At 37.6% G+C, this 17,968-nt stretch overlaps 5 protein-coding genes across 5 annotated transcripts in view; 1 reads left to right on the forward strand and 4 right to left on the reverse strand.

Moving 5' to 3' along the window:
• The window catches only part of CBG27504, a gene marked incomplete at both ends in the record, with an annotated part of 5,161 nt that extends 1,970 nt beyond the window's left edge, over positions 1 to 3,191 (reverse strand). Inside the window, one exon of the mRNA XM_045239074.1 lies at positions 3,129 to 3,191. Coding sequence (XP_045098071.1) covers positions 3,129 to 3,191 — 63 coding nt within the window. The remainder of the gene's footprint in view (positions 1 to 3,128) is intronic.
• A 1,167-nt stretch (positions 3,192 to 4,358) lies between these two features.
• Positions 4,359 to 7,547, forward strand: CBG27505 (the record flags this gene model as incomplete). Its single annotated transcript, XM_045239075.1, has 4 exons — positions 4,359 to 4,412; positions 4,949 to 5,216; positions 6,639 to 6,742; positions 6,789 to 7,547. The coding sequence occupies 4 exons, from the start codon at positions 4,359 to 4,361 to the stop codon at positions 7,545 to 7,547; spliced, it is 1,185 nt and encodes a 394-aa protein (XP_045098072.1).
• Positions 7,548 to 10,132: 2,585 nt separating this feature from the next.
• Positions 10,133 to 14,480, reverse strand: CBG02124 (the record flags this gene model as incomplete). Its single annotated transcript, XM_002643835.1, has 4 exons — positions 10,133 to 10,215; positions 10,653 to 10,754; positions 13,816 to 14,364; positions 14,435 to 14,480. 4 exons carry the CDS (start codon positions 14,478 to 14,480, stop codon positions 10,133 to 10,135), a joined length of 780 nt encoding a protein of 259 aa, XP_002643881.1.
• A 709-nt stretch (positions 14,481 to 15,189) lies between these two features.
• CBG27506 lies at positions 15,190 to 15,429 on the reverse strand (the record flags this gene model as incomplete). Its single annotated transcript, XM_045239076.1, has 1 exon — positions 15,190 to 15,429. The coding sequence occupies one exon, from the start codon at positions 15,427 to 15,429 to the stop codon at positions 15,190 to 15,192; it is 240 nt and encodes a 79-aa protein (XP_045098073.1).
• A 2,078-nt stretch (positions 15,430 to 17,507) lies between these two features.
• CBG27507 lies at positions 17,508 to 17,573 on the reverse strand (the record flags this gene model as incomplete). Its single annotated transcript, XM_045239077.1, has 1 exon — positions 17,508 to 17,573. The coding sequence occupies one exon, from the start codon at positions 17,571 to 17,573 to the stop codon at positions 17,508 to 17,510; it is 66 nt and encodes a 21-aa protein (XP_045098074.1).
• Between the last annotated feature and the right edge of the window lie 395 nt (positions 17,574 to 17,968).

Raw genomic sequence — 17,968 nt, forward strand, 5'->3', positions numbered from 1 at the left:
CATCATTATACAATAACCTAGAAATGGCCTGGCATGCCCCTGGTGTATTTTTTGAGTAATTCTAAAAAATGGCCTAACTTTTCAAGTTTCTACGCCACCATATTGAAACAACCTAGAAATGGCTTGACATGATTCTAATCTGTTTTCTAGGTAATTTTCAAGTGGTGTCCTAACTTTTGCATGATGAGCTTTTTATGCCGACATGCTAAAATGGTTTAGAAATAGTCTTACATGCCCCTAGTGTCTTTTCTATCTTACTTNTAAGTGGTAGCTTANATCGACAAAAGTCGACAAAAATCGACCTTTTTGGATTTCAGTTGAACTCGTGATGGCCTAGAAAATTCAACTTGTACCGCATTGAAATAACCTAAAACTTACCAGGTGAATATTTGACCATTTTTAGGCCGAAAAAATGTGGTGGCCTAGAAAACTCAACTTGCAAAAGTTAGGCTACCACTTCAAAATGACCTAGAAAACACACCAGGGTCGTGTTAGGACATTTCTAAGCTAGAAAAAGCTGGTGGCCTAGGAAACCCAACTTGCAAAAATTCGGTCACCATGTCAAAATGACCTAGAAAACACAACAGATGAATATCAGGTCATTTCTGGACGATTTTGACATAATGGCCTAGAAAACTCAACTTGCAAAAGTTCTGTCACCATGTCAAAATCAAAATGGAACACACTGACAGTTTCAAACAGGCACAACAAAAAAACAGGCAGTTTCTAACATTAAAGTCGATTAAAAATCGACAAAAGACGATTTTTGTCGATTTTTTTGTCTATTCTCGTCGATTTTGAGTCGATTCAAAATTGACGAAAATCGACCTTTGTCGATTTTCATATTCATCGACTTTTGAAACGTCGATTTTTTGTAGATTGTCAACAATTGACACAGCACACTACTGAAGGTTTAATTGCCCTCATGGTCATCACATTTGTGAGCCTCACAAGGAAACCTCAACACCTTATAAACCCAGATTTTGATGAAATTTTCAGGATAGGTCAAGGACAACCCATCTAGGCACATTTGAAAACTTCAGAACTTAACGTCAGTTTCAGCCAAATTATATCCGTTTCAGTTTAAAAAATTCCGGTTTCAGTGCAAAACAGCGATCTTCAAAAACAATTTTCTAATCTTCTAGGACGTTTCAGAACCTGAAATTTGTTGGATTATAAACTCTCGAATAAATGGAAAAAATGTGAAAACCCTCGAAAATAAATCATTTTGTTTTTCGACAACATGCCTCAAAAATGAAATGTCATACAATTCCAAAAAATGCAACGAATTTCAAGTTTCATGTAGCGAATGTTTCATGTAGTGAATTTCAAGTTTCATGTAGCTTTGATAGTTACCAATTTTTGGAACCTTACAAAGGAAACCTCAACACCTTGAAAATTTTAGAATTTGCCCGACAGTTTCAGCCGAGTTATATACAATTTCAGTATCAAAAATGGTGGTTCCAATGCAAAACAGCGATTTTCAAAGACAATTTTCTCAACTTCTTGGGCGTTTCAAAACATGAAATGTGTAGTATTCTGCTCAGATTGGATGAAATTTCTCATTTGAGGCATGTCCTCGAAAAAAAAATCCTTTTTTGAGGTTTTTCCTTTTTTTTCCTCTATGCATTCCAAAATTAACAAAAAAGGCGATTTTTGATACAGAAACTGATATGACTTGGCTAAAACTCATGATTGGTTTCTAAAATTTTTGGAGTTGTCTAGAAAGATAATTCTCATCCTAAATTTTCATCAAAATCTGGGTTAGCGAGGTGTTGAGATTCTCTCGTTTTACACTTAAAAATGGAAGTCGCTCACTTATAAGGAACACAAAGAAAACAGAGGATAAAAGAGAATATACGTGCCCATATCGTGTTTTGTTTCAAAGTTCATCGGATTCCGGTGCAAAAAATTGGGGATTAGTCTAACTAAGCTTACTGAAAATGATAAACCAGGGAAAAGAAAATTGAAAAAGTTGCAGATCCTTGAAAATGCCATTGAATAAAGAATAGTCAACGAATGGATTTTTTTACAGAACCAAGAAACATATTGAAGATTCTATCGCTTCCACGGTCTTCACTTTCTCTGAACTTCAATAAGATGAACTTCGAAACAAAACACGACGGCGACTCGTCTGCACTCTCTTATCCCTCCTGCTCGCACTCTATCTCTCGCTTCCCTTTCTTTGATCAATCATAAAATATGTGTATGCGTATGTGTCCCGTGGTTTCGAACAGTTTTTTAGAAATTTCTTTTCCGCCTCTCTATTCCTTCGTGTATTTTGCTTTGTGTTTTTTTTGTTGCTTTGCAAGCGCGCTTGGTCGCTTTCATGCAAAAAGAAGCGCGACGTTTAGTTTTCAACGTTCTCAAAGAAAAGCTCAAAAATGAGGTACTCCAGCACTGCCGGGACGAACTCGAAGAAGCAAGCCACGGCAAAAAAAATGAATAAGACCAGTAAGATATTTCTATCTTTTGGAATACAACGCTTGCAGCCTTCTTAATCAAGATATAGAAGCATTGCTCAGCCGGAGAACCAGACTGCTGAAGATTGATGAAATTGTTCCGATGTACACATTCTATCTCGTTTCGATTTAGAAGTGAATTCTGCCTTTTGGTAATTTCAATTTTCTATTTTTTCTCTTGCTCCGCTTGTACCAATCTTTAACAACTGACTTCTTTCTTATATTTGTCATGGAAAGCTTGAATATGATACTTCAAACTCTGGATGTCTTCGTTTAGTAAAAGATGGGAGCAAGGAGCTTTCTGTTTTGAGCCTTTTTCATAATTGAAATTGGTCAGACACATAGCTTGCGCTACCGTAGTCGCTGAGAAGGTGTGCTCAGCTAGTTTCGGGGCGGTGTTAGGTCCTCCAGCGTTAGGTCCAATAGTTCAATTCCTCGCGAGCTGTATCAGAGCATAATTTCTAGGATTTTTCCCATGCGCCCCCCCCCCCCCCCCCATACATTTCCCAAAAAACGCAAGTTTTCAGAGTCTTCTGGAAGATTTTCGGCGCCATTCCAGTTTCCTGATTTTGTTTAAAATATGATTTTAAAACGACGGATTTTGGGAAAACGAAATTCATTTAGAATGCGAAACACGGAACTGAGCTTCATCGGTCCCAAAATCACTTTCGCGTGGGAGGCAGCAGTGTTAACACTTCTTTCTATCACGTTTTCCCATTCCTTTGTCATCAATTCACCCTTAACGAACGATTGTCCTTTTTTTAAACTTTCTCAACAACCCTCGTTCTTTTCTTCCTCCCAGTTGAAAACCATCTGCTGTGGGTCGCCGGTCTATTTCATATAAACAATTCTAGACATTTATTCTTACGCTACGTCATACTCCAAACTGCAGGGGATGCCATGGAAGTGATAGGAGAACATCCGAGATCGGAATATATCCAATACGTTCATTTTGAGCTCAATTATCTCGGTTCCTTTAAATGCTACAAGAAATTTTTCAACTGATAAATTAATCCTCATAAAATCACTAATATTTTATCAGTTGACTGAATTTTGATATCTCTCATAGAGACCGAGGTAATCAAACTCGAAGTATATGTACGTATTGGGTGGGCATTTATCACAGCGAATATCCCATCCCCATCGTTAATACCAACTCTCCATTTTAATTCTCGTTTTAGATTAGACATGCTATTGATTCCCTTAAAATTAGTTTTCCTCTTTTTAGACCTTCGCTGCTTTCCGGACCTTCGCTGCTTTAGACCTTCGCTGCTCTTCACTTGTTAGTGTGAAATAGACAACGAAAGATTCAATTTTTATCAACAAATAGTTTTGTCGAATTGTTGAATCTCGATTGTGTCGATTTCAAAGTCGGCAAATAATCATCGATTTTCGAGTCGACTCGGCACTCTAACCTTCAGTATGGAAGTTTGCTTTCACTGAATTATCGGCAGTATGTAAGTTGTAGTAGAGTACAGTACACAGGTCCCCAATTTTCCTACCTTATTCAGATGAACTTTGAAACAAAACACGACATGGATACGTCTGTACTCTCTCATCCCTCCTGCTCCCACTCTCTCTCTCGCTCCCTCCCTCCTTTCTTTAATAAATCATAAAATAAGTCTATGTGTATGTGTCCCGTGGTTTTGAACAGTTTTCATACCACTTTCTTTTTCGTCTCTCTATTCCTTCTTGTCTTTCGTCTTCTGTTTTTTTTTGTGTTTTGCAAGTGCGCTTTATCGCATTCGTTAGAAAACAGCGGCGAGTTTGACTTTTCAACGATCTCACGGTAACATTTCTCGGTTTTCCTGTTGTTAGCGTTTCATATTCTAAAATGTTTCATTGAAACTTGTAACTTGTTGTTTTCTCATAAGAGTTTTAGTTTTTTAGGTAGAAATGACACATCTTGCACAAGCTGTCGAATTCACCAAGGATGAAGTGAAGAAAATAGTATGTTTTTTGGGGGGTAAACTCAGAGAAATCTGTTTATTCTGTTTTCATATAAAGTTCCGGTCAAGAAAAAACAAAAACAAAAAACGTCCTTTGAGGTTGATTTTTAGCCATTTCGGTCGTTTTCAAAAGTCCGGAGATTGGCTGTCAAGTTTGCCGATCATTTTGGAAACTTTGGAGAGTGTGAAACGGGCTTCAATTAAAAACTTTGCGTTTACAGAATTTTTGAAGTTCTCAGTTTTTGTGTTTTTTGCCGATCTCTGAAAGATATCTGTTTTTTTCACGTTCTCAGTACAAAAACGTGCCAGAAAAGGCCGTTTTACAGAAATCGGCAAATGGCTGAAAAACTGGGAATATTCAGAAATTCCTTTGAAGGAAAAGTTTTCACTCTAGGTCTATTTTACACTTCCCAAAAGTTTCGAAGTGATCAGAAACTTGAAAACCGCGCTCTAAAAATTGTCAAAATTTCTGAAAATCAACTGAAAAATAGGTCTTTGTATATTTTACTGACCGGTACTCATTATACTGTATTTCAGGAAAAAGTGGAATTTCCAACACTCGCGGGATGCCTTCACTATATGGCTAATGCAGAAATGTCGATTTTCGACATAGATTTGTTCAATGAAACAATTGAATACTTGTCTCATGTGAACAAAGTGAGATTGAAGTCTGCGACTAGCAAATATCCGGAATGGCCAGTGCCCATGAGGAGCCGTACCGGAAACACGGATGACCACATTCCAAAATATTTCCAAAATAGAGAGAACCATGGAGAACCTGAAGCAGGTTTTGGAAGATCTCAAAGTGAGTTCCACATCTCCCCAAAAATTCTCGAAACAAATACATTTTAACGTGCAGGCCTAACTGTTGCAAGTTGAGTTTTCTAGGCCACCATAATAAAATGGTCTAGAAATAGCCTGACATGACTTTTATGCGTGTTTTACGTCATTTCGAAGTTGAGCCCTAACTTTTCCAAGTTGGGGTTTCTAGGCCACCCCTTTTTTGCCTAGAAATGACCTAAATTGATTCTGGTGCGTTTTCTAGGCCATTTTCAAGTGGTGGCCTAACTTTTGCATTTTGAATTATCTAGGCTGTTGTGATAAATTGGCCCAAAACTGGTTTAACATAACTCTGGTGTTTTTTCTAGGTTATTTATAAGTGGTGCCCTAGCTTTTGCATTTTGAGCTTTTAGGGCCATCATTATACAATAACCTAGAAATGGCCTGGCATGCCCCTGGTGTATTTTTTGAGTAATTCTAAAAAATGGCCTAACTTTTCAAGTTTCTACGCCACCATATTGAAACAACCTAGAAATGGCTTGACATGATTCTAATCTGTTTTCTAGGTAATTTTCAAGTGGTGTCCTAACTTTTGCATGATGAGCTTTTTATGCCGACATGCTAAAATGGTTTAGAAATAGTCTTACATGCCCCTAGTGTCTTTTCTATCTTACTTCTAAGTGGTAGCTTAAATTTTGCGAGATGAATTTTATAAGCCACCTGGTAAAATGACCCAAAAATGGCCTGACATGCCTCTGGTGTTTTTCCTATGTCATGTTGAAGTGGTGTCCTGAACTTTTGCAAGTAGAGTTTTCTAAACCACCATGTTAACATGGCCTACAAATATATGGCTCTGATCTTTGGTCTAGAATTGATATGACTCTGATCTTTGGTCTAGAATTAATCTAATACTCACCAGTATTCTTTTCTGTGGAATTTTCATATGGTGGCCTAACGTTTGCAAGTTGGGTTTTTGAGGCGACCACCTGTTTCGGTTTAAAATTAATTTAATACCTACTAGTATTATATGTATACACCAATTCCAAACCAAGAAAGTGTTGATGGCCTACAAAATTCAGTTTGCAAAAGTTAGGCCTCCACGTTAAAATGACCAAAAAAACAAGGAAAATGTCACCAACGACACTCTTATATTCAGCATTCTAAATTTTCCGAGAAATATTGAGAAACTCGTTTTTCGAAAAAATTTTCGGAAAATTCCAAGAAACTTTTTTTTCCAATTACGGATGAAATTCTCTAATTGTGTTTTACAGAATTTGGAAATGAAGAAACCAAGCGGGTTGAGTGAAAGCGGTGAGCAGAATTGGAAAAGTCATTGCGAGGCACATTCCTTCTTCATGGAGTCACTTCTCATAAGGTTTCCCATCCGTGGAAATCGTAAGTGTTACAAAAATTATGATATAATATTATTTCAAAAAAGAGTTTTCAGCAATTTGGTATGAACGTGTTCCTCCTACCGCGAAGTGGTCATACGGGTATCTCTACCATATATGCTATTTTGATAACAAATTCGATTCCCGATTAACAGCAGAAGTAAGAATGTGGTATTTTCCTTCAATCCAAACAAAAAGTATTCCAGGATCTCCCGGACGTCAAGGAGTTGCTGCAGCCTTGGAAAATCGACAATCCAGTGCCACTATTCAAATTGATTGAGAAATCGTATCATGATCGTTATTTTGCGGCGGCAACTGAGAAGGTTATGAGAACGCCAGAGTTCGAATCGAATGGCGACTTTGGAAAATACTATGTTGTCTTGCTCTACATGATGTGCAGCAGAAAATCGGTGAAAGAGCACATCTGGAGAAAACTCAATTACAGTGAAGCTGCTCATCGTCCGGTGAAAGAAATCATCGAATGGTTGGCCAAATTATTGGATAGGGTTCACGGGAGAGATTACGACTTAGAGAAGATGATCATAAGTATGATAAAGAACAGAAAATACTATAAATTCGAACCCAAAGAAGAAGAAGAAGTAGAGCTCGTCGACGTCGCCGATGACGAACCAGCGGTTCGAGTACCCAAGCGCTCATTGCCAGGAACTTCTCAGAATCATGTCGTTATTGAGATCGATGAAGATGAGCAAAAGGAAGATGATGAAACTCAAGCCAAGGTCCCACCAGTCATCTACGATATCGACAATCAGGAGGTCGACGATCACCAAGATCATGATATTCAACCAAAAAGAATAAAAATTGAAGTGGACGAAGCTGCAATCGTAGAAGCAGGACAAGTTGGTAATGAAGTTCTTCAAGCTAGGGATGATGAAGTTGACATTGTGGAAGCTGCTGAAGACGCTGATGCATGGGACTCGAGCCGGGGTTTCACCAGTCGTCTATGAAATTAACGATAATTATGATTTTACCCAAATAGACTAAAAATTGAAGAATTAATATAAACGAGATGAATGAAAAGCCGCGTACCCTTCAACAGTATTCTTCCGCTGTACACCTTCTATGTAACCTTTTTCTATGATAATTTATATACTTTGTGTAATTTATTTCTACTCGTTTCAATCAATTTCAAAGTGAATTCTGGTTTTGGGATATCTCAGTTTTCAAAAAAAGTGTTGTTGGAAATTGTAGATTTCCGCATGTTTTCAGTGAACATTTTTCCGCTAATTCCCCTCTTTTTTTTTCTTTTTTTTCAATAATTTTTTTTGCTCAAAAACTTGTTCAAATTTGGTAAAATCTATAGAATTTCATTATTTTTTGATGAGAAATCACAGAACATGTTGCTGACAAATTTCCGAAGAAATGACCTGAAAAATAGCAAAGCCCCTCTAATTAAAGGTCCTCTGAAATAGAAAGCTCCTTTGGAATTGTCTTGGTAAAATAGTAGGGCCGACCCTTCTAATACAGGACTGTCTGGTCTTAGTGCTTTAAAGTTTGCTTTTTTGAACCCAGTGGTCCCGAAAATCACATCTTTGTTTAAAACCGCATGTCATAAGACCCTTGATTCAAAAATTTTATGGCTTCTCCTCCGTAAATATTCGGAAAATTCTAACAATATTAGACCCCTCTTGGGAGTTCCGTACCACCTGGTTCAATTATACTATTTGTGATACTTCAAAATATTTATTCAAATAAGCTTACCTTGTTGTTTTGCCAAATCGCGATGCACGATTTGAAGGCGGTTGGTAGCTTTAATATCAAGAACCATTGTCTGTATTGAAGCTTGCAACCGACTGCAATTCGGTCTCGCAGAAAAAATTCAGGAATATAGTACTAGTAGACAAATGAATATGTTGGAGCAAGTGTGTGCTCCTCACACTGGTTTGAGTGATATGCCACCACCAGCCGCAGCAGTACCACCGTTATCAGTGAAGAGAATGAGAGGAGGTGCAGAGCGCGAGAAGCACAGCATGTAAGGAAAAGAGAAGAGGACGCACAGAAACTGACTTTTATTCCTGCTCCGACAACAGTTTTATAGTCATAAAAGGCGTGACCAAGAGGAGCTAACAGGGAAACATTTGGTTGGGATGCAATTGGTACTGGTAGAAACAAAGAAAAACTAAAGAGTACGTTTATACTTTTGATCCTAATTAACTGGGTTTTTGTTACCGTAAACTTTGATCCAAAAAAAAACTAACTGGTAAGTTGACAACTTTTTGATGTAGTAACCGAGATAAATTAGCTCAAAGTCAAAGTGTATGTTAGAGTGTCTATGGTATTAATGAGAGCTTTGCAGATTTTTCAAAAATGAGAGCTTTCTGATTCACTGTAAATTATTTTTAAAAATTAGCCTGCATTTGCATTTTGAGCTCCATTATCTCAATTTCTGTAAGAGTTATCAGAAGCCTAAAAATTGGATATATCAACTTACAAAATGTTCATTATAATATCAAAAATATTTTGTCAGTTTACCAATTGTTGATACCGTTCAGAGGAAATTAGATATATGGGCTCAAAGTTGATGATTTGGGGAATGAAAACTTATAATCTAGCGTTCAGAGTTTAGTCACCTGGTTCGAATCTCCTGAAACGAAAATTCGAAAATTTGAAAAAATGTCATTCTCAGAATGGCAATTCTTGCTTTGACCGAAAATGATAATTTCAAGTATCCTTTATCTCTGAAGCGGTACAAAAATTTGATTTTTCTTTATATTCGCCTTCTTCCGGACTTGAAATCCACGATGCTTCCAGGCCTTCTTCCCTTTACCATTGAAACAACTAAATTCCAAATTCAGCTGATTTTATTCCTTATTCCCTAATCTTGTTCCCATCCCTAATCCGCTGCTCAAAAGCTCAAATATTCCCCAGCTCATAACTTTCGCTGTTTCTAATTTCACGGCGTTATAGAATTCCAATAAGTTCAAATGTAACTTTTTTATAAGTTCAAATGTAACTTTTCAATGAAATATATTTCTTTCAACACAATTGTATACTCATTAGTAATCCCAATCTATATCATGGCATATGCATTTTGCTCATTTCAACGGTTCGGCTCACATAAATCTCTTCTCATTTCAAATAAGATAGGGAGAGAGGTGGCTCAACGACTCGAACCCCGCCCCTCATCCCTTCGTCTCAGTCAAGGGGGATTGCAGTTTCATTCATATGTGCTTCTCCCTATTCTGCTGCTCCTAATCTGAGTATTAGTCTCTTCCTCCGTGCTCACAGGCACAGCAGAAGTTAGAGTATTTTCTCTTAGCCAACACATTGATTCGCTAAGTGAATTCTCTACCTTCGGTTGTGTTGATTGAGGCATTCTTTGAAATTGATAATTTGGTAAATCTTAAACTTCCTCAAAACCAATTAAAGCGCCCTAGCAACCTGTCGTTGAAACAGTTCATGTTACTCCCTTCGAACCTTTTTTCCTAGAATCATTCGTGTGATAATGGCAAAAAAAGCAAAATGGGCGCCTGACTTTGCGACGAAAACTGATAACAACCGTTCGTCACAAATGATTTGAAAGAATCGAAATTCACTTATAAGCATGCAGCGTGATTACGGCGAATCGGGGGTTTCCACGTTTAATACGAAAAAGTTTGTTACTGGAAAAATGAACTGAAAATTTAGAAATTTTTGACTACAAAAAAAAGATAAGGCTTTGAGATTTAAAAGATCAATAAAATTAATTTTCTTTCTAGAAGGGAATAAATTCCGAAAAAAGGACATAGACAAAACAAGACAACAGGATGTGAAAATATATCAAAACGGATGCCACAATCAAAAATTTTCGAATTTCTTGGAAACACAATCTCTAAGGATTGCTTTCAACCATAAACAATAACAACCTCCGTTATACCTGTTTGTGAAAACACTTGCAAACAACAGGTGGAGGGGAAAACTCTGAACAATTCATTGTTTTCCTTATCGGAGGTTTATACACCAAAAAACAGTTTCAAACTTTATGATGTATGAAACATGATGCAAAAATTACAGAATGGAAAAAAGGTTTGTAAAAGTGGAACATGAACAAAAACTGAGAAATATAATTTCACACTTCTTTCTTAATTTTTGTGCTAGGTTAACTTTTTGACACTTTTGGCTGTTTTTGAACTGAAAACTTGAAAAATATGTATCTTCCAAAAATCGGCAAGTATCTGAAAATCTAGAAAAATTAGAAAAGCTCTGCGAATGCAAAGTATTCAATCTAGATTTGTTTTATTGATTCTGGATTTTCAAAGTGATTTGAAACTTGAGAACTGAGCTATAGATTTGCAAAAATGATCACATTGGCCAAAAATCAACTGAAAAATAAGTGTTTGCATATCTTATTGACCGGTACTGTAGATCAGTTGAAGAACTAAACTTGTAGGCCGCTCTAATTTTCAAAATTTGCGGTTCCGTACAAAACAACCTCAGTTTTTCAGTTTTTCAGGAGAATATACCATAAACACTAATACAATACCTGCCAAACTGTCTTTGAGCCGATATATCTTCTTTCCTGTGAAAGATATTTCAAAAAAATCAACTGATGGAATATTGAGCATAATATCAGAAAGATTTTGTCAGTTGGCCACTTTTTTTTACATCTGACCCAGGAACCAAGATAAACGGGTTTAAAGTGAAAGTTAGGCTGGTTCATTCTCTTAGACGGTAGTCAACTTTGAAATACCGAAACGTTGGTGCAGACTTTTTGAGATTTTTTGAAAACATACTTGACAAACTGTGAGTTTTTCCTTTATGAGTTAATACATTTTGGCAAATCAATAAAAAAAAAGAAAGGATTAATGTGGCTCCACTATCATTATAGTGCGATTATCAGCATTTCTCACATTTTGCTGATATCCGACAAAGAGGGAGTTGGGCAAAAAAGCTTTCCATTACAAAAATGATTTTCTTTCAGCCCAAAGTTAATCAGTTTTCACTGAAAATGTAAAAATGCAATATACTGTGAAACCTGGAATAGAAGGACCGCCACACTGTCAAGTTTAAGTTTATTTATCTCGATTATCATATAGGCTATCAAAAATGTGACAACTGACAAAACACTTTTGGTATTACGATAATCAATTTGTTGACATCGTTTTGATATCTTTCACAAGAACCAAGATAAATTGGCTCAAAGCTGAAGGTTAGAAGGTTCACCAATTTGCTCATCAAATTTAATATCATTGTCTGTGTATCTTGATTTTTCTGCCAAAGAAATATGCTTAAAATTTCAACTCATTTTCTCCACGTCGGGTCGCTCACTTCTTCTTTTCGTAATAAAACGAATTCTCTTTTCTCGTTTTTCTCAGACAATCATTTTACTGTCGTCTACCAGTGAAAAATGATTTTGAAGTGAGAGAAAAAACGCGGAAACGTGTCTCATTTTTGACATTCTCTTTTATCTTTTTGGTACTGCCATACAAAAACGACCCGACGTCTTCGCCGTCCACATGTCCTTTTGTCTTCAATGGGAGACGGTGACAGACAAGACTTCTAGTTTTCGTGTCAAAGGTGCGATTTCTATTTTTGGTAGAAGTGCGTCGGTGAGCGAAGCCGCAAATTTCAATCTCCATTCATCTTTTCGCCGCATATGCAGAAGCACCTGTTCCGTTTAATTGGTACTCTGCACATCGCAAACGGCACCGAAGAGAGCCATCATATAATTATAACCTGCATCTGTGAATGGGTTGCGTGTGCAAAAGAAGCAGTTGAATTGAAAGGTGTCAATCAAATGGGCAGAAAGTGAGCCGTGGAAAATATGGTTTCTGGGATGTTCGGATAAAAATTTGAGAAATTATGTATAAATAGGCAAACATCAATAGAAAGAAAACAACATGTTCGAAAATTCGAAGTGAGTAAGACTGCTGATTCATTTTCTATGATCCCGATGAAGTTCAAAATGCACATAATTCTGCATATTTTCATTTCAACCTTGATCTTAATTTCTGAAAAAAAATCGCATAATTTTTAATAAATTTCTGGATGAATGAATTCATAACTTGATACTGGATTTACTACGTCATACTTTCTTACCATCTTTCTGTTTATGGCTTTTCTTGAAGTTTATCATAAGAACTGTAACAAAAGACACACTGAGCTTCGACTCAATTTATCTTCTGTTCTAAAAAATATATCAAAAAATAGTCAATCAACCAAATATTCATCATAGCATCAAAAACGATCAACTAGTGAAACACTTTTAGATACCTCTCACACAAAACAAAACAAATCTTGTCAAAATAGATGGCTACGTCTCTTCGTTGAAGATTTTGAAGCGATTGTGCCACATTGTTATTTAAGAATAACTATTGAAATTGAACTTCAGATACCGTACTTTTTGGAAACTCGAGAAACAATGTTTAGACTTCTTGACTTAAATATGAACCCATGTCTTTACTTTTGTTTGTCTCATAACTCAAGAGAAAATGCATAACATTCATTATTCTAATAACGAATATCGTAAAATCTGTATTATCTGCATTGCTCGCCAACCGCCTACTTTGGCAAAATTTATATCGGTTTCTGTAAGAGATGGAAAAATATTTCATTGACAAAATTTTATACATTTTCTGACAACTATTCTGGGAGCTGACTTCTTTTTATGCCTGTCGTAGAATATTCCATGAATTGGTTAAAAAATGATGATACTTAACACTTTAGACACTATGAAACCTGCAATAAAATGACTCATAATTCCGAGCTAAGTTATCTCGGTTTCTGACAAAGATTTAAAAAAATTGTCAACAGATAAATTGTTCATGATCATATCACATATATTTTTTTCTGTTGACATATTTTTGGATGTCTCGTAGTAATTGAGATAATTGAGCTCAATTGTGGCTGTATGGAAACCCTTCTATTATAGGCTTTATTGTATCGCTCATTGTACAATTTTCCCTGAAAACAATAATTAAAAAGAGCTTAGCAGGTAACGGCGGAGCACCTCCAACGATGGGCTCTCAAATTAAATTCCCCGAGAGGCGTCTTCCACCTTTGAAAAATTAAGTCTTGATTCAAATGTCGTTAGTTCACAGACTATCTAAGTTATTATTATTATTTCTATGACAATTTCTAAAGTTTTGTGGTGAACGTCTGATTTTTGTGGTGAACGTCTGAGCGGCACACCTCAATTTTTAGCCACACTATTTTTTTTTGAAAGTTCCGACCAAGGAAAGAATAAAATTCCAACAAGGCAGTTTTGAAGCCATAACTGGTTTTTCAGAACCCAACCCGAAATTAGGTAAGTCGTTTCAACTAGAAGAATTTCTAATTGGTTAGTACTGTAACGACCGGAAGAAGTATGACAAGTTGAACATATGATTTCAAGCGACTGGAAGTCTTGAATCGAGGACTTGTCCCTTCTCCCATTCCTTCTTTCAAAATTCCATATTATCGGGCCTTCGTCTTCTGAATCCACATCTTCTGCCAACTCTTCCGCCTCCACGCCTTCTGCCAACACTTCTGCTTCCTCGTCTTCAGCCGACTCCTCCACCTTGAAGCCTTGAACCGATGGGTTATCCTGCAGATAGCGGAGAAGACCCTCTTTTGATCTCCATCGTCCTCTCTCCATGATTTCATCGAGCGACAAACCCTCAGCTTGCAGTGCATTAGCCGATCCTCGCCTCAAAGCATGATGCGTCGCGTTGACTCCAACTTCTTCCAGACGATTTTTGGCTATGGACGAAATTGCAGACGAGGTAAGTTGTGCGCCATTTAGAAGGCTCGGAAACAGAAACTCCGACGAGAATTTGGCCGATGAACATCTAACCTTCTTAAACTCTGAATTTTCCAAACATAAATCAGTCAAAAAAGTTGCACTTTCCTTTTTCGATGAGAAAAATTCTCAGACCATAGATCTGTCGTCGCTCACTTCCAACCTGACAATCCTTCTTCATTACCTGTCTCCCCTAAACCGAGTGTCATAGCTTTTCTCACCATCCCGCTGGGAGCTAAGTACTCCTTCAAAAAGCTATTTGCACTTGGGCACCAATCCCTCCATTTTACCACACCACCACAGTACAACAGGTGCGATTCCGTCTACCACCACATTTTAGTGCACTCTGACTCATACCGACTCGCCTATTGTTCCATTCGGTCGACACCCGTTGTCTGTCCCCCCAGTCTTTTGTGTGTATGTGTCGCTGGACGTGCTTGTTGCACTACGTCGTCTAACACATCTGAACATCGATCACAACATGATAATGTTCCTTTCTTTCATGTTTCAATTGGATTGATGTGTACTAAAAGACACAAATGTTGCCAAACGTTCAAAAACGGACCGTGTGTGTGTGTTTTGTTGAATCGTGTGTGGCTAGATTTATTTTCCTTTGCGATGAACGTCTTTTTAGGGAAAATACTGACCAATAAATGCGATATTCTAATTGAAACGTAATATGGATTCAGTTTGAGCTCAAAAAGAGCCGAACGAGCTAGCACAAGAGCCCACAAAAACTGAACCACAATATCTCACCTAAAACAATAAATTATCCTGAAAATGAGATCAACAAAACAAGTTTATCCAAGTGCCATCTCTTCATGTTCAAAAACAAGAGAGAAAAATGGAAAGAAAAAAAACGAGAGAGAGAGTTGCAGGATTTTGCACATCTAGACTGCCATTTCTTGCCAGCATCCATAGTAAATGAGAGGAGCTGGGAAAGATATGGAAGCCCAAAAGTGCGGACCTTTTTTCTTAGTCTCGGTCACCAAACTCACCAAAAACTGCCGCTGCCACACATCTGGACTGCCTAGTCTTGCCAGCAAACTGTGCATTTTGCTGGGAACGAGAAGGAAGTCCAAAAGTGTGGCAGGGGCTTGAATAGTAGCAGTGGAATACGTAGGACTCATTTAGCAGGAATATGGGAGAAGGGGATTAATCAGGAAATTGGTCTCCGTCATACAACTGAACTGCCAACATCTTGCCAGCAATGTCAGAGATAGCTGTGGCTTGACGGGGAAGCTCGGTTGTTTGAGGGACCGCTCACTGGAATATAGCAAGAGAGGAATGGAATGAAAAGATGTGTGGAATGAAACAGACTGGACCCGGGTCGACCATGTTGGCAACGAAGGGGCGGAGTCGGAGGGGGGGGGGTGAGATGGTTGTGGACAATTCTCCCCTACCGCGCACTCTCTCCCTGCGTTTCTACGTCTCTGAAACGTTGGGGGCGTAAGGAAAGTGCTTTGGAGAGGGGGGGGGGGGGGTTGGCAACAAGTGCAAACGGTCCGTTGGAATACGGGTAAACAGTACCGTCCCCGTTTTTCTTCAAACAGTAGAGACGAAGGGGTACCACGACGTCGTAAATGAGCGATGATGACGTGAACAAACAGAATTAGAGAAATCTTTCCCCTGCTGCGTCTACGTCGTAGACTCTACGCGTTCGTAGGAGAGAGTGCCTGAGAGAACCGGTAGAGAAAAAAGAAGACGAAAGTACATTTGGCGCGCTACTCCATTTTTCAAAAAAGAAGAGGGTTACCTTGAACGGAGACGAAGGGTCGCAACATTCAAAATTGAAATCAAGGCAATTCCTCTTCTTTTTCCATCTTCGTTTCTCTCACAACTGTCTTTGTTCTCGTTTCCTTAGCGCAGACAGGAGACAGATTTTATCAAAATGGTTTTGCAATGGAGAGAGAGAGCGACACACTTCAAAATGGAGATGACACTCCAAACATGTCGCGGGAATAAGGAAGGCTACTCTCTGGAACTATTTCAGGTTATAGGTCGTTTCGGGTCATTTCTTGCATTTGGTTAGTGGTTAACAGTCAGAATTTCTAACAGGGCGATTTTTTTCGGGTTCAATGTTTTTGACTAACTAGAAGTCACTGAATTATATATTGAAAAAAGAGCTGAGAATATTGGCTCTGGTCTTTTTTTTTGACCCACAACTTTTTGGCAAGATGCAGAATTCCCAACAGATACACAAGAAAAAACATTTTAAGTGGATTTTTATCCATTTTGATCATTTTCAGCTATCTGAATCTCAGCTATAAAGTTTCCAATCACTTTGAAAATCTTGAGGAGTGTAAAACAGGCCTAGGTTAACAACTTTGAATCCATAGAACTGTTTGGAAATTCCTAGTTCTTCAGCTTGTTGCCGATTTTTGAAAGAATCCTGTTTTTTCCTGTTTTCAATACAAAAACCAACCGAAAAGGGTGTCTTTCAGAAATCGGCGAGTAACTGAAAAATTAGGAACTTTCAACAAATACTGTGACTGCAAAGTTTTCAATCTAGGTCTGTTTTACACCTTCCAAAATTTTCAAAGTGATCGAAAACTTGGCAAACGAGCCTTAGACTCTTGAAAATGATCAAAATTGCTGAAAATCAACTGAATCATATGTTTTTCCAAATTTTATGAACCGGTACTGTAAATGAGCAACAAGGTGGGCTTCTGTTAGAGCCAGTTCTGTAAATATGATAGATTTCGGTGAATATCACACGATGATACCATCAGCAAAATGTTCATCTTGATTATAATAAGTTGCGAGACATGATATTGCCATGCCGAGAAAAATGGGTCGAAAATTTTTTTACGCATTTTACAACTTTCTTGGCAAGATACAGTCTTTCCAATAGTTTGAAATTGTAGTTTACGTTGATTTCTATTTCATACATTTCAGTCAGTCCAAAATCCGAGGAGCCCAGCCCGTTGGCAAGTATGCCAACACAGTCAGGCCAACTTCTTCCCTAGAGACAACAACTCCCGGCCGTTCAACCGTTTTGGGTCACTTCCCAAGAGGCAGGTCACCGTATTATTTGATCAAGTCTTTATCCTATTATTTGATCTTACCTTCCCAGAAGAAAAAGAGATTATTAGTGCAATTACCGAAAACCAACGATGGACATAAATCCAAACTGTCATTCATTAATGACAAAAAATACAATAGGTTCTGGATTAGATATGTTGGTTTCAGTGTTTGACATGATGGATCAATGTCTCAGTTTGTAATTGGAGATAGAAGGAGAGAGAATTAAAAAAGGATGAAATCCATTCATAGACTTTAGGAGGGTTCTTGAAATGAAAAGGATGTCGTCAAGCTACAGTATCATGGAAAACAAAGAAAGGTCCCCCAAATCGTCTATTTGATGGAATTCACCTAGGAGGTTGTACGTGGGATAAAAATGTTCAACTGTCAAAGTTTGTATGTTATCGTGAAAGCTCAAAAGTTGATATTTAAGGAACATTAATATCAGAAGTTTAGCATTACTTGTACAGAGAATTAATTATTTTATTGAAGCCATATACTGTATGTCTAATAAAAGACCACCCAAACTCTATGAAAAACCCACCCGGCCCATCAAAATTGACGGTTTGGGTGGTCTTTTCTTAGAGGAAATAAGGTACTGCTCATTAGCCGTTTTCCTTTTAAAAAAACACAATCCATGAAAAA

This window comes from Caenorhabditis briggsae, assembly GCF_000004555.2.
Source record: "Caenorhabditis briggsae complete genome, chrX, whole genome shotgun sequence".
In the NCBI taxonomy this organism is placed as follows: domain Eukaryota; kingdom Metazoa; phylum Nematoda; class Chromadorea; order Rhabditida; family Rhabditidae; genus Caenorhabditis; species Caenorhabditis briggsae.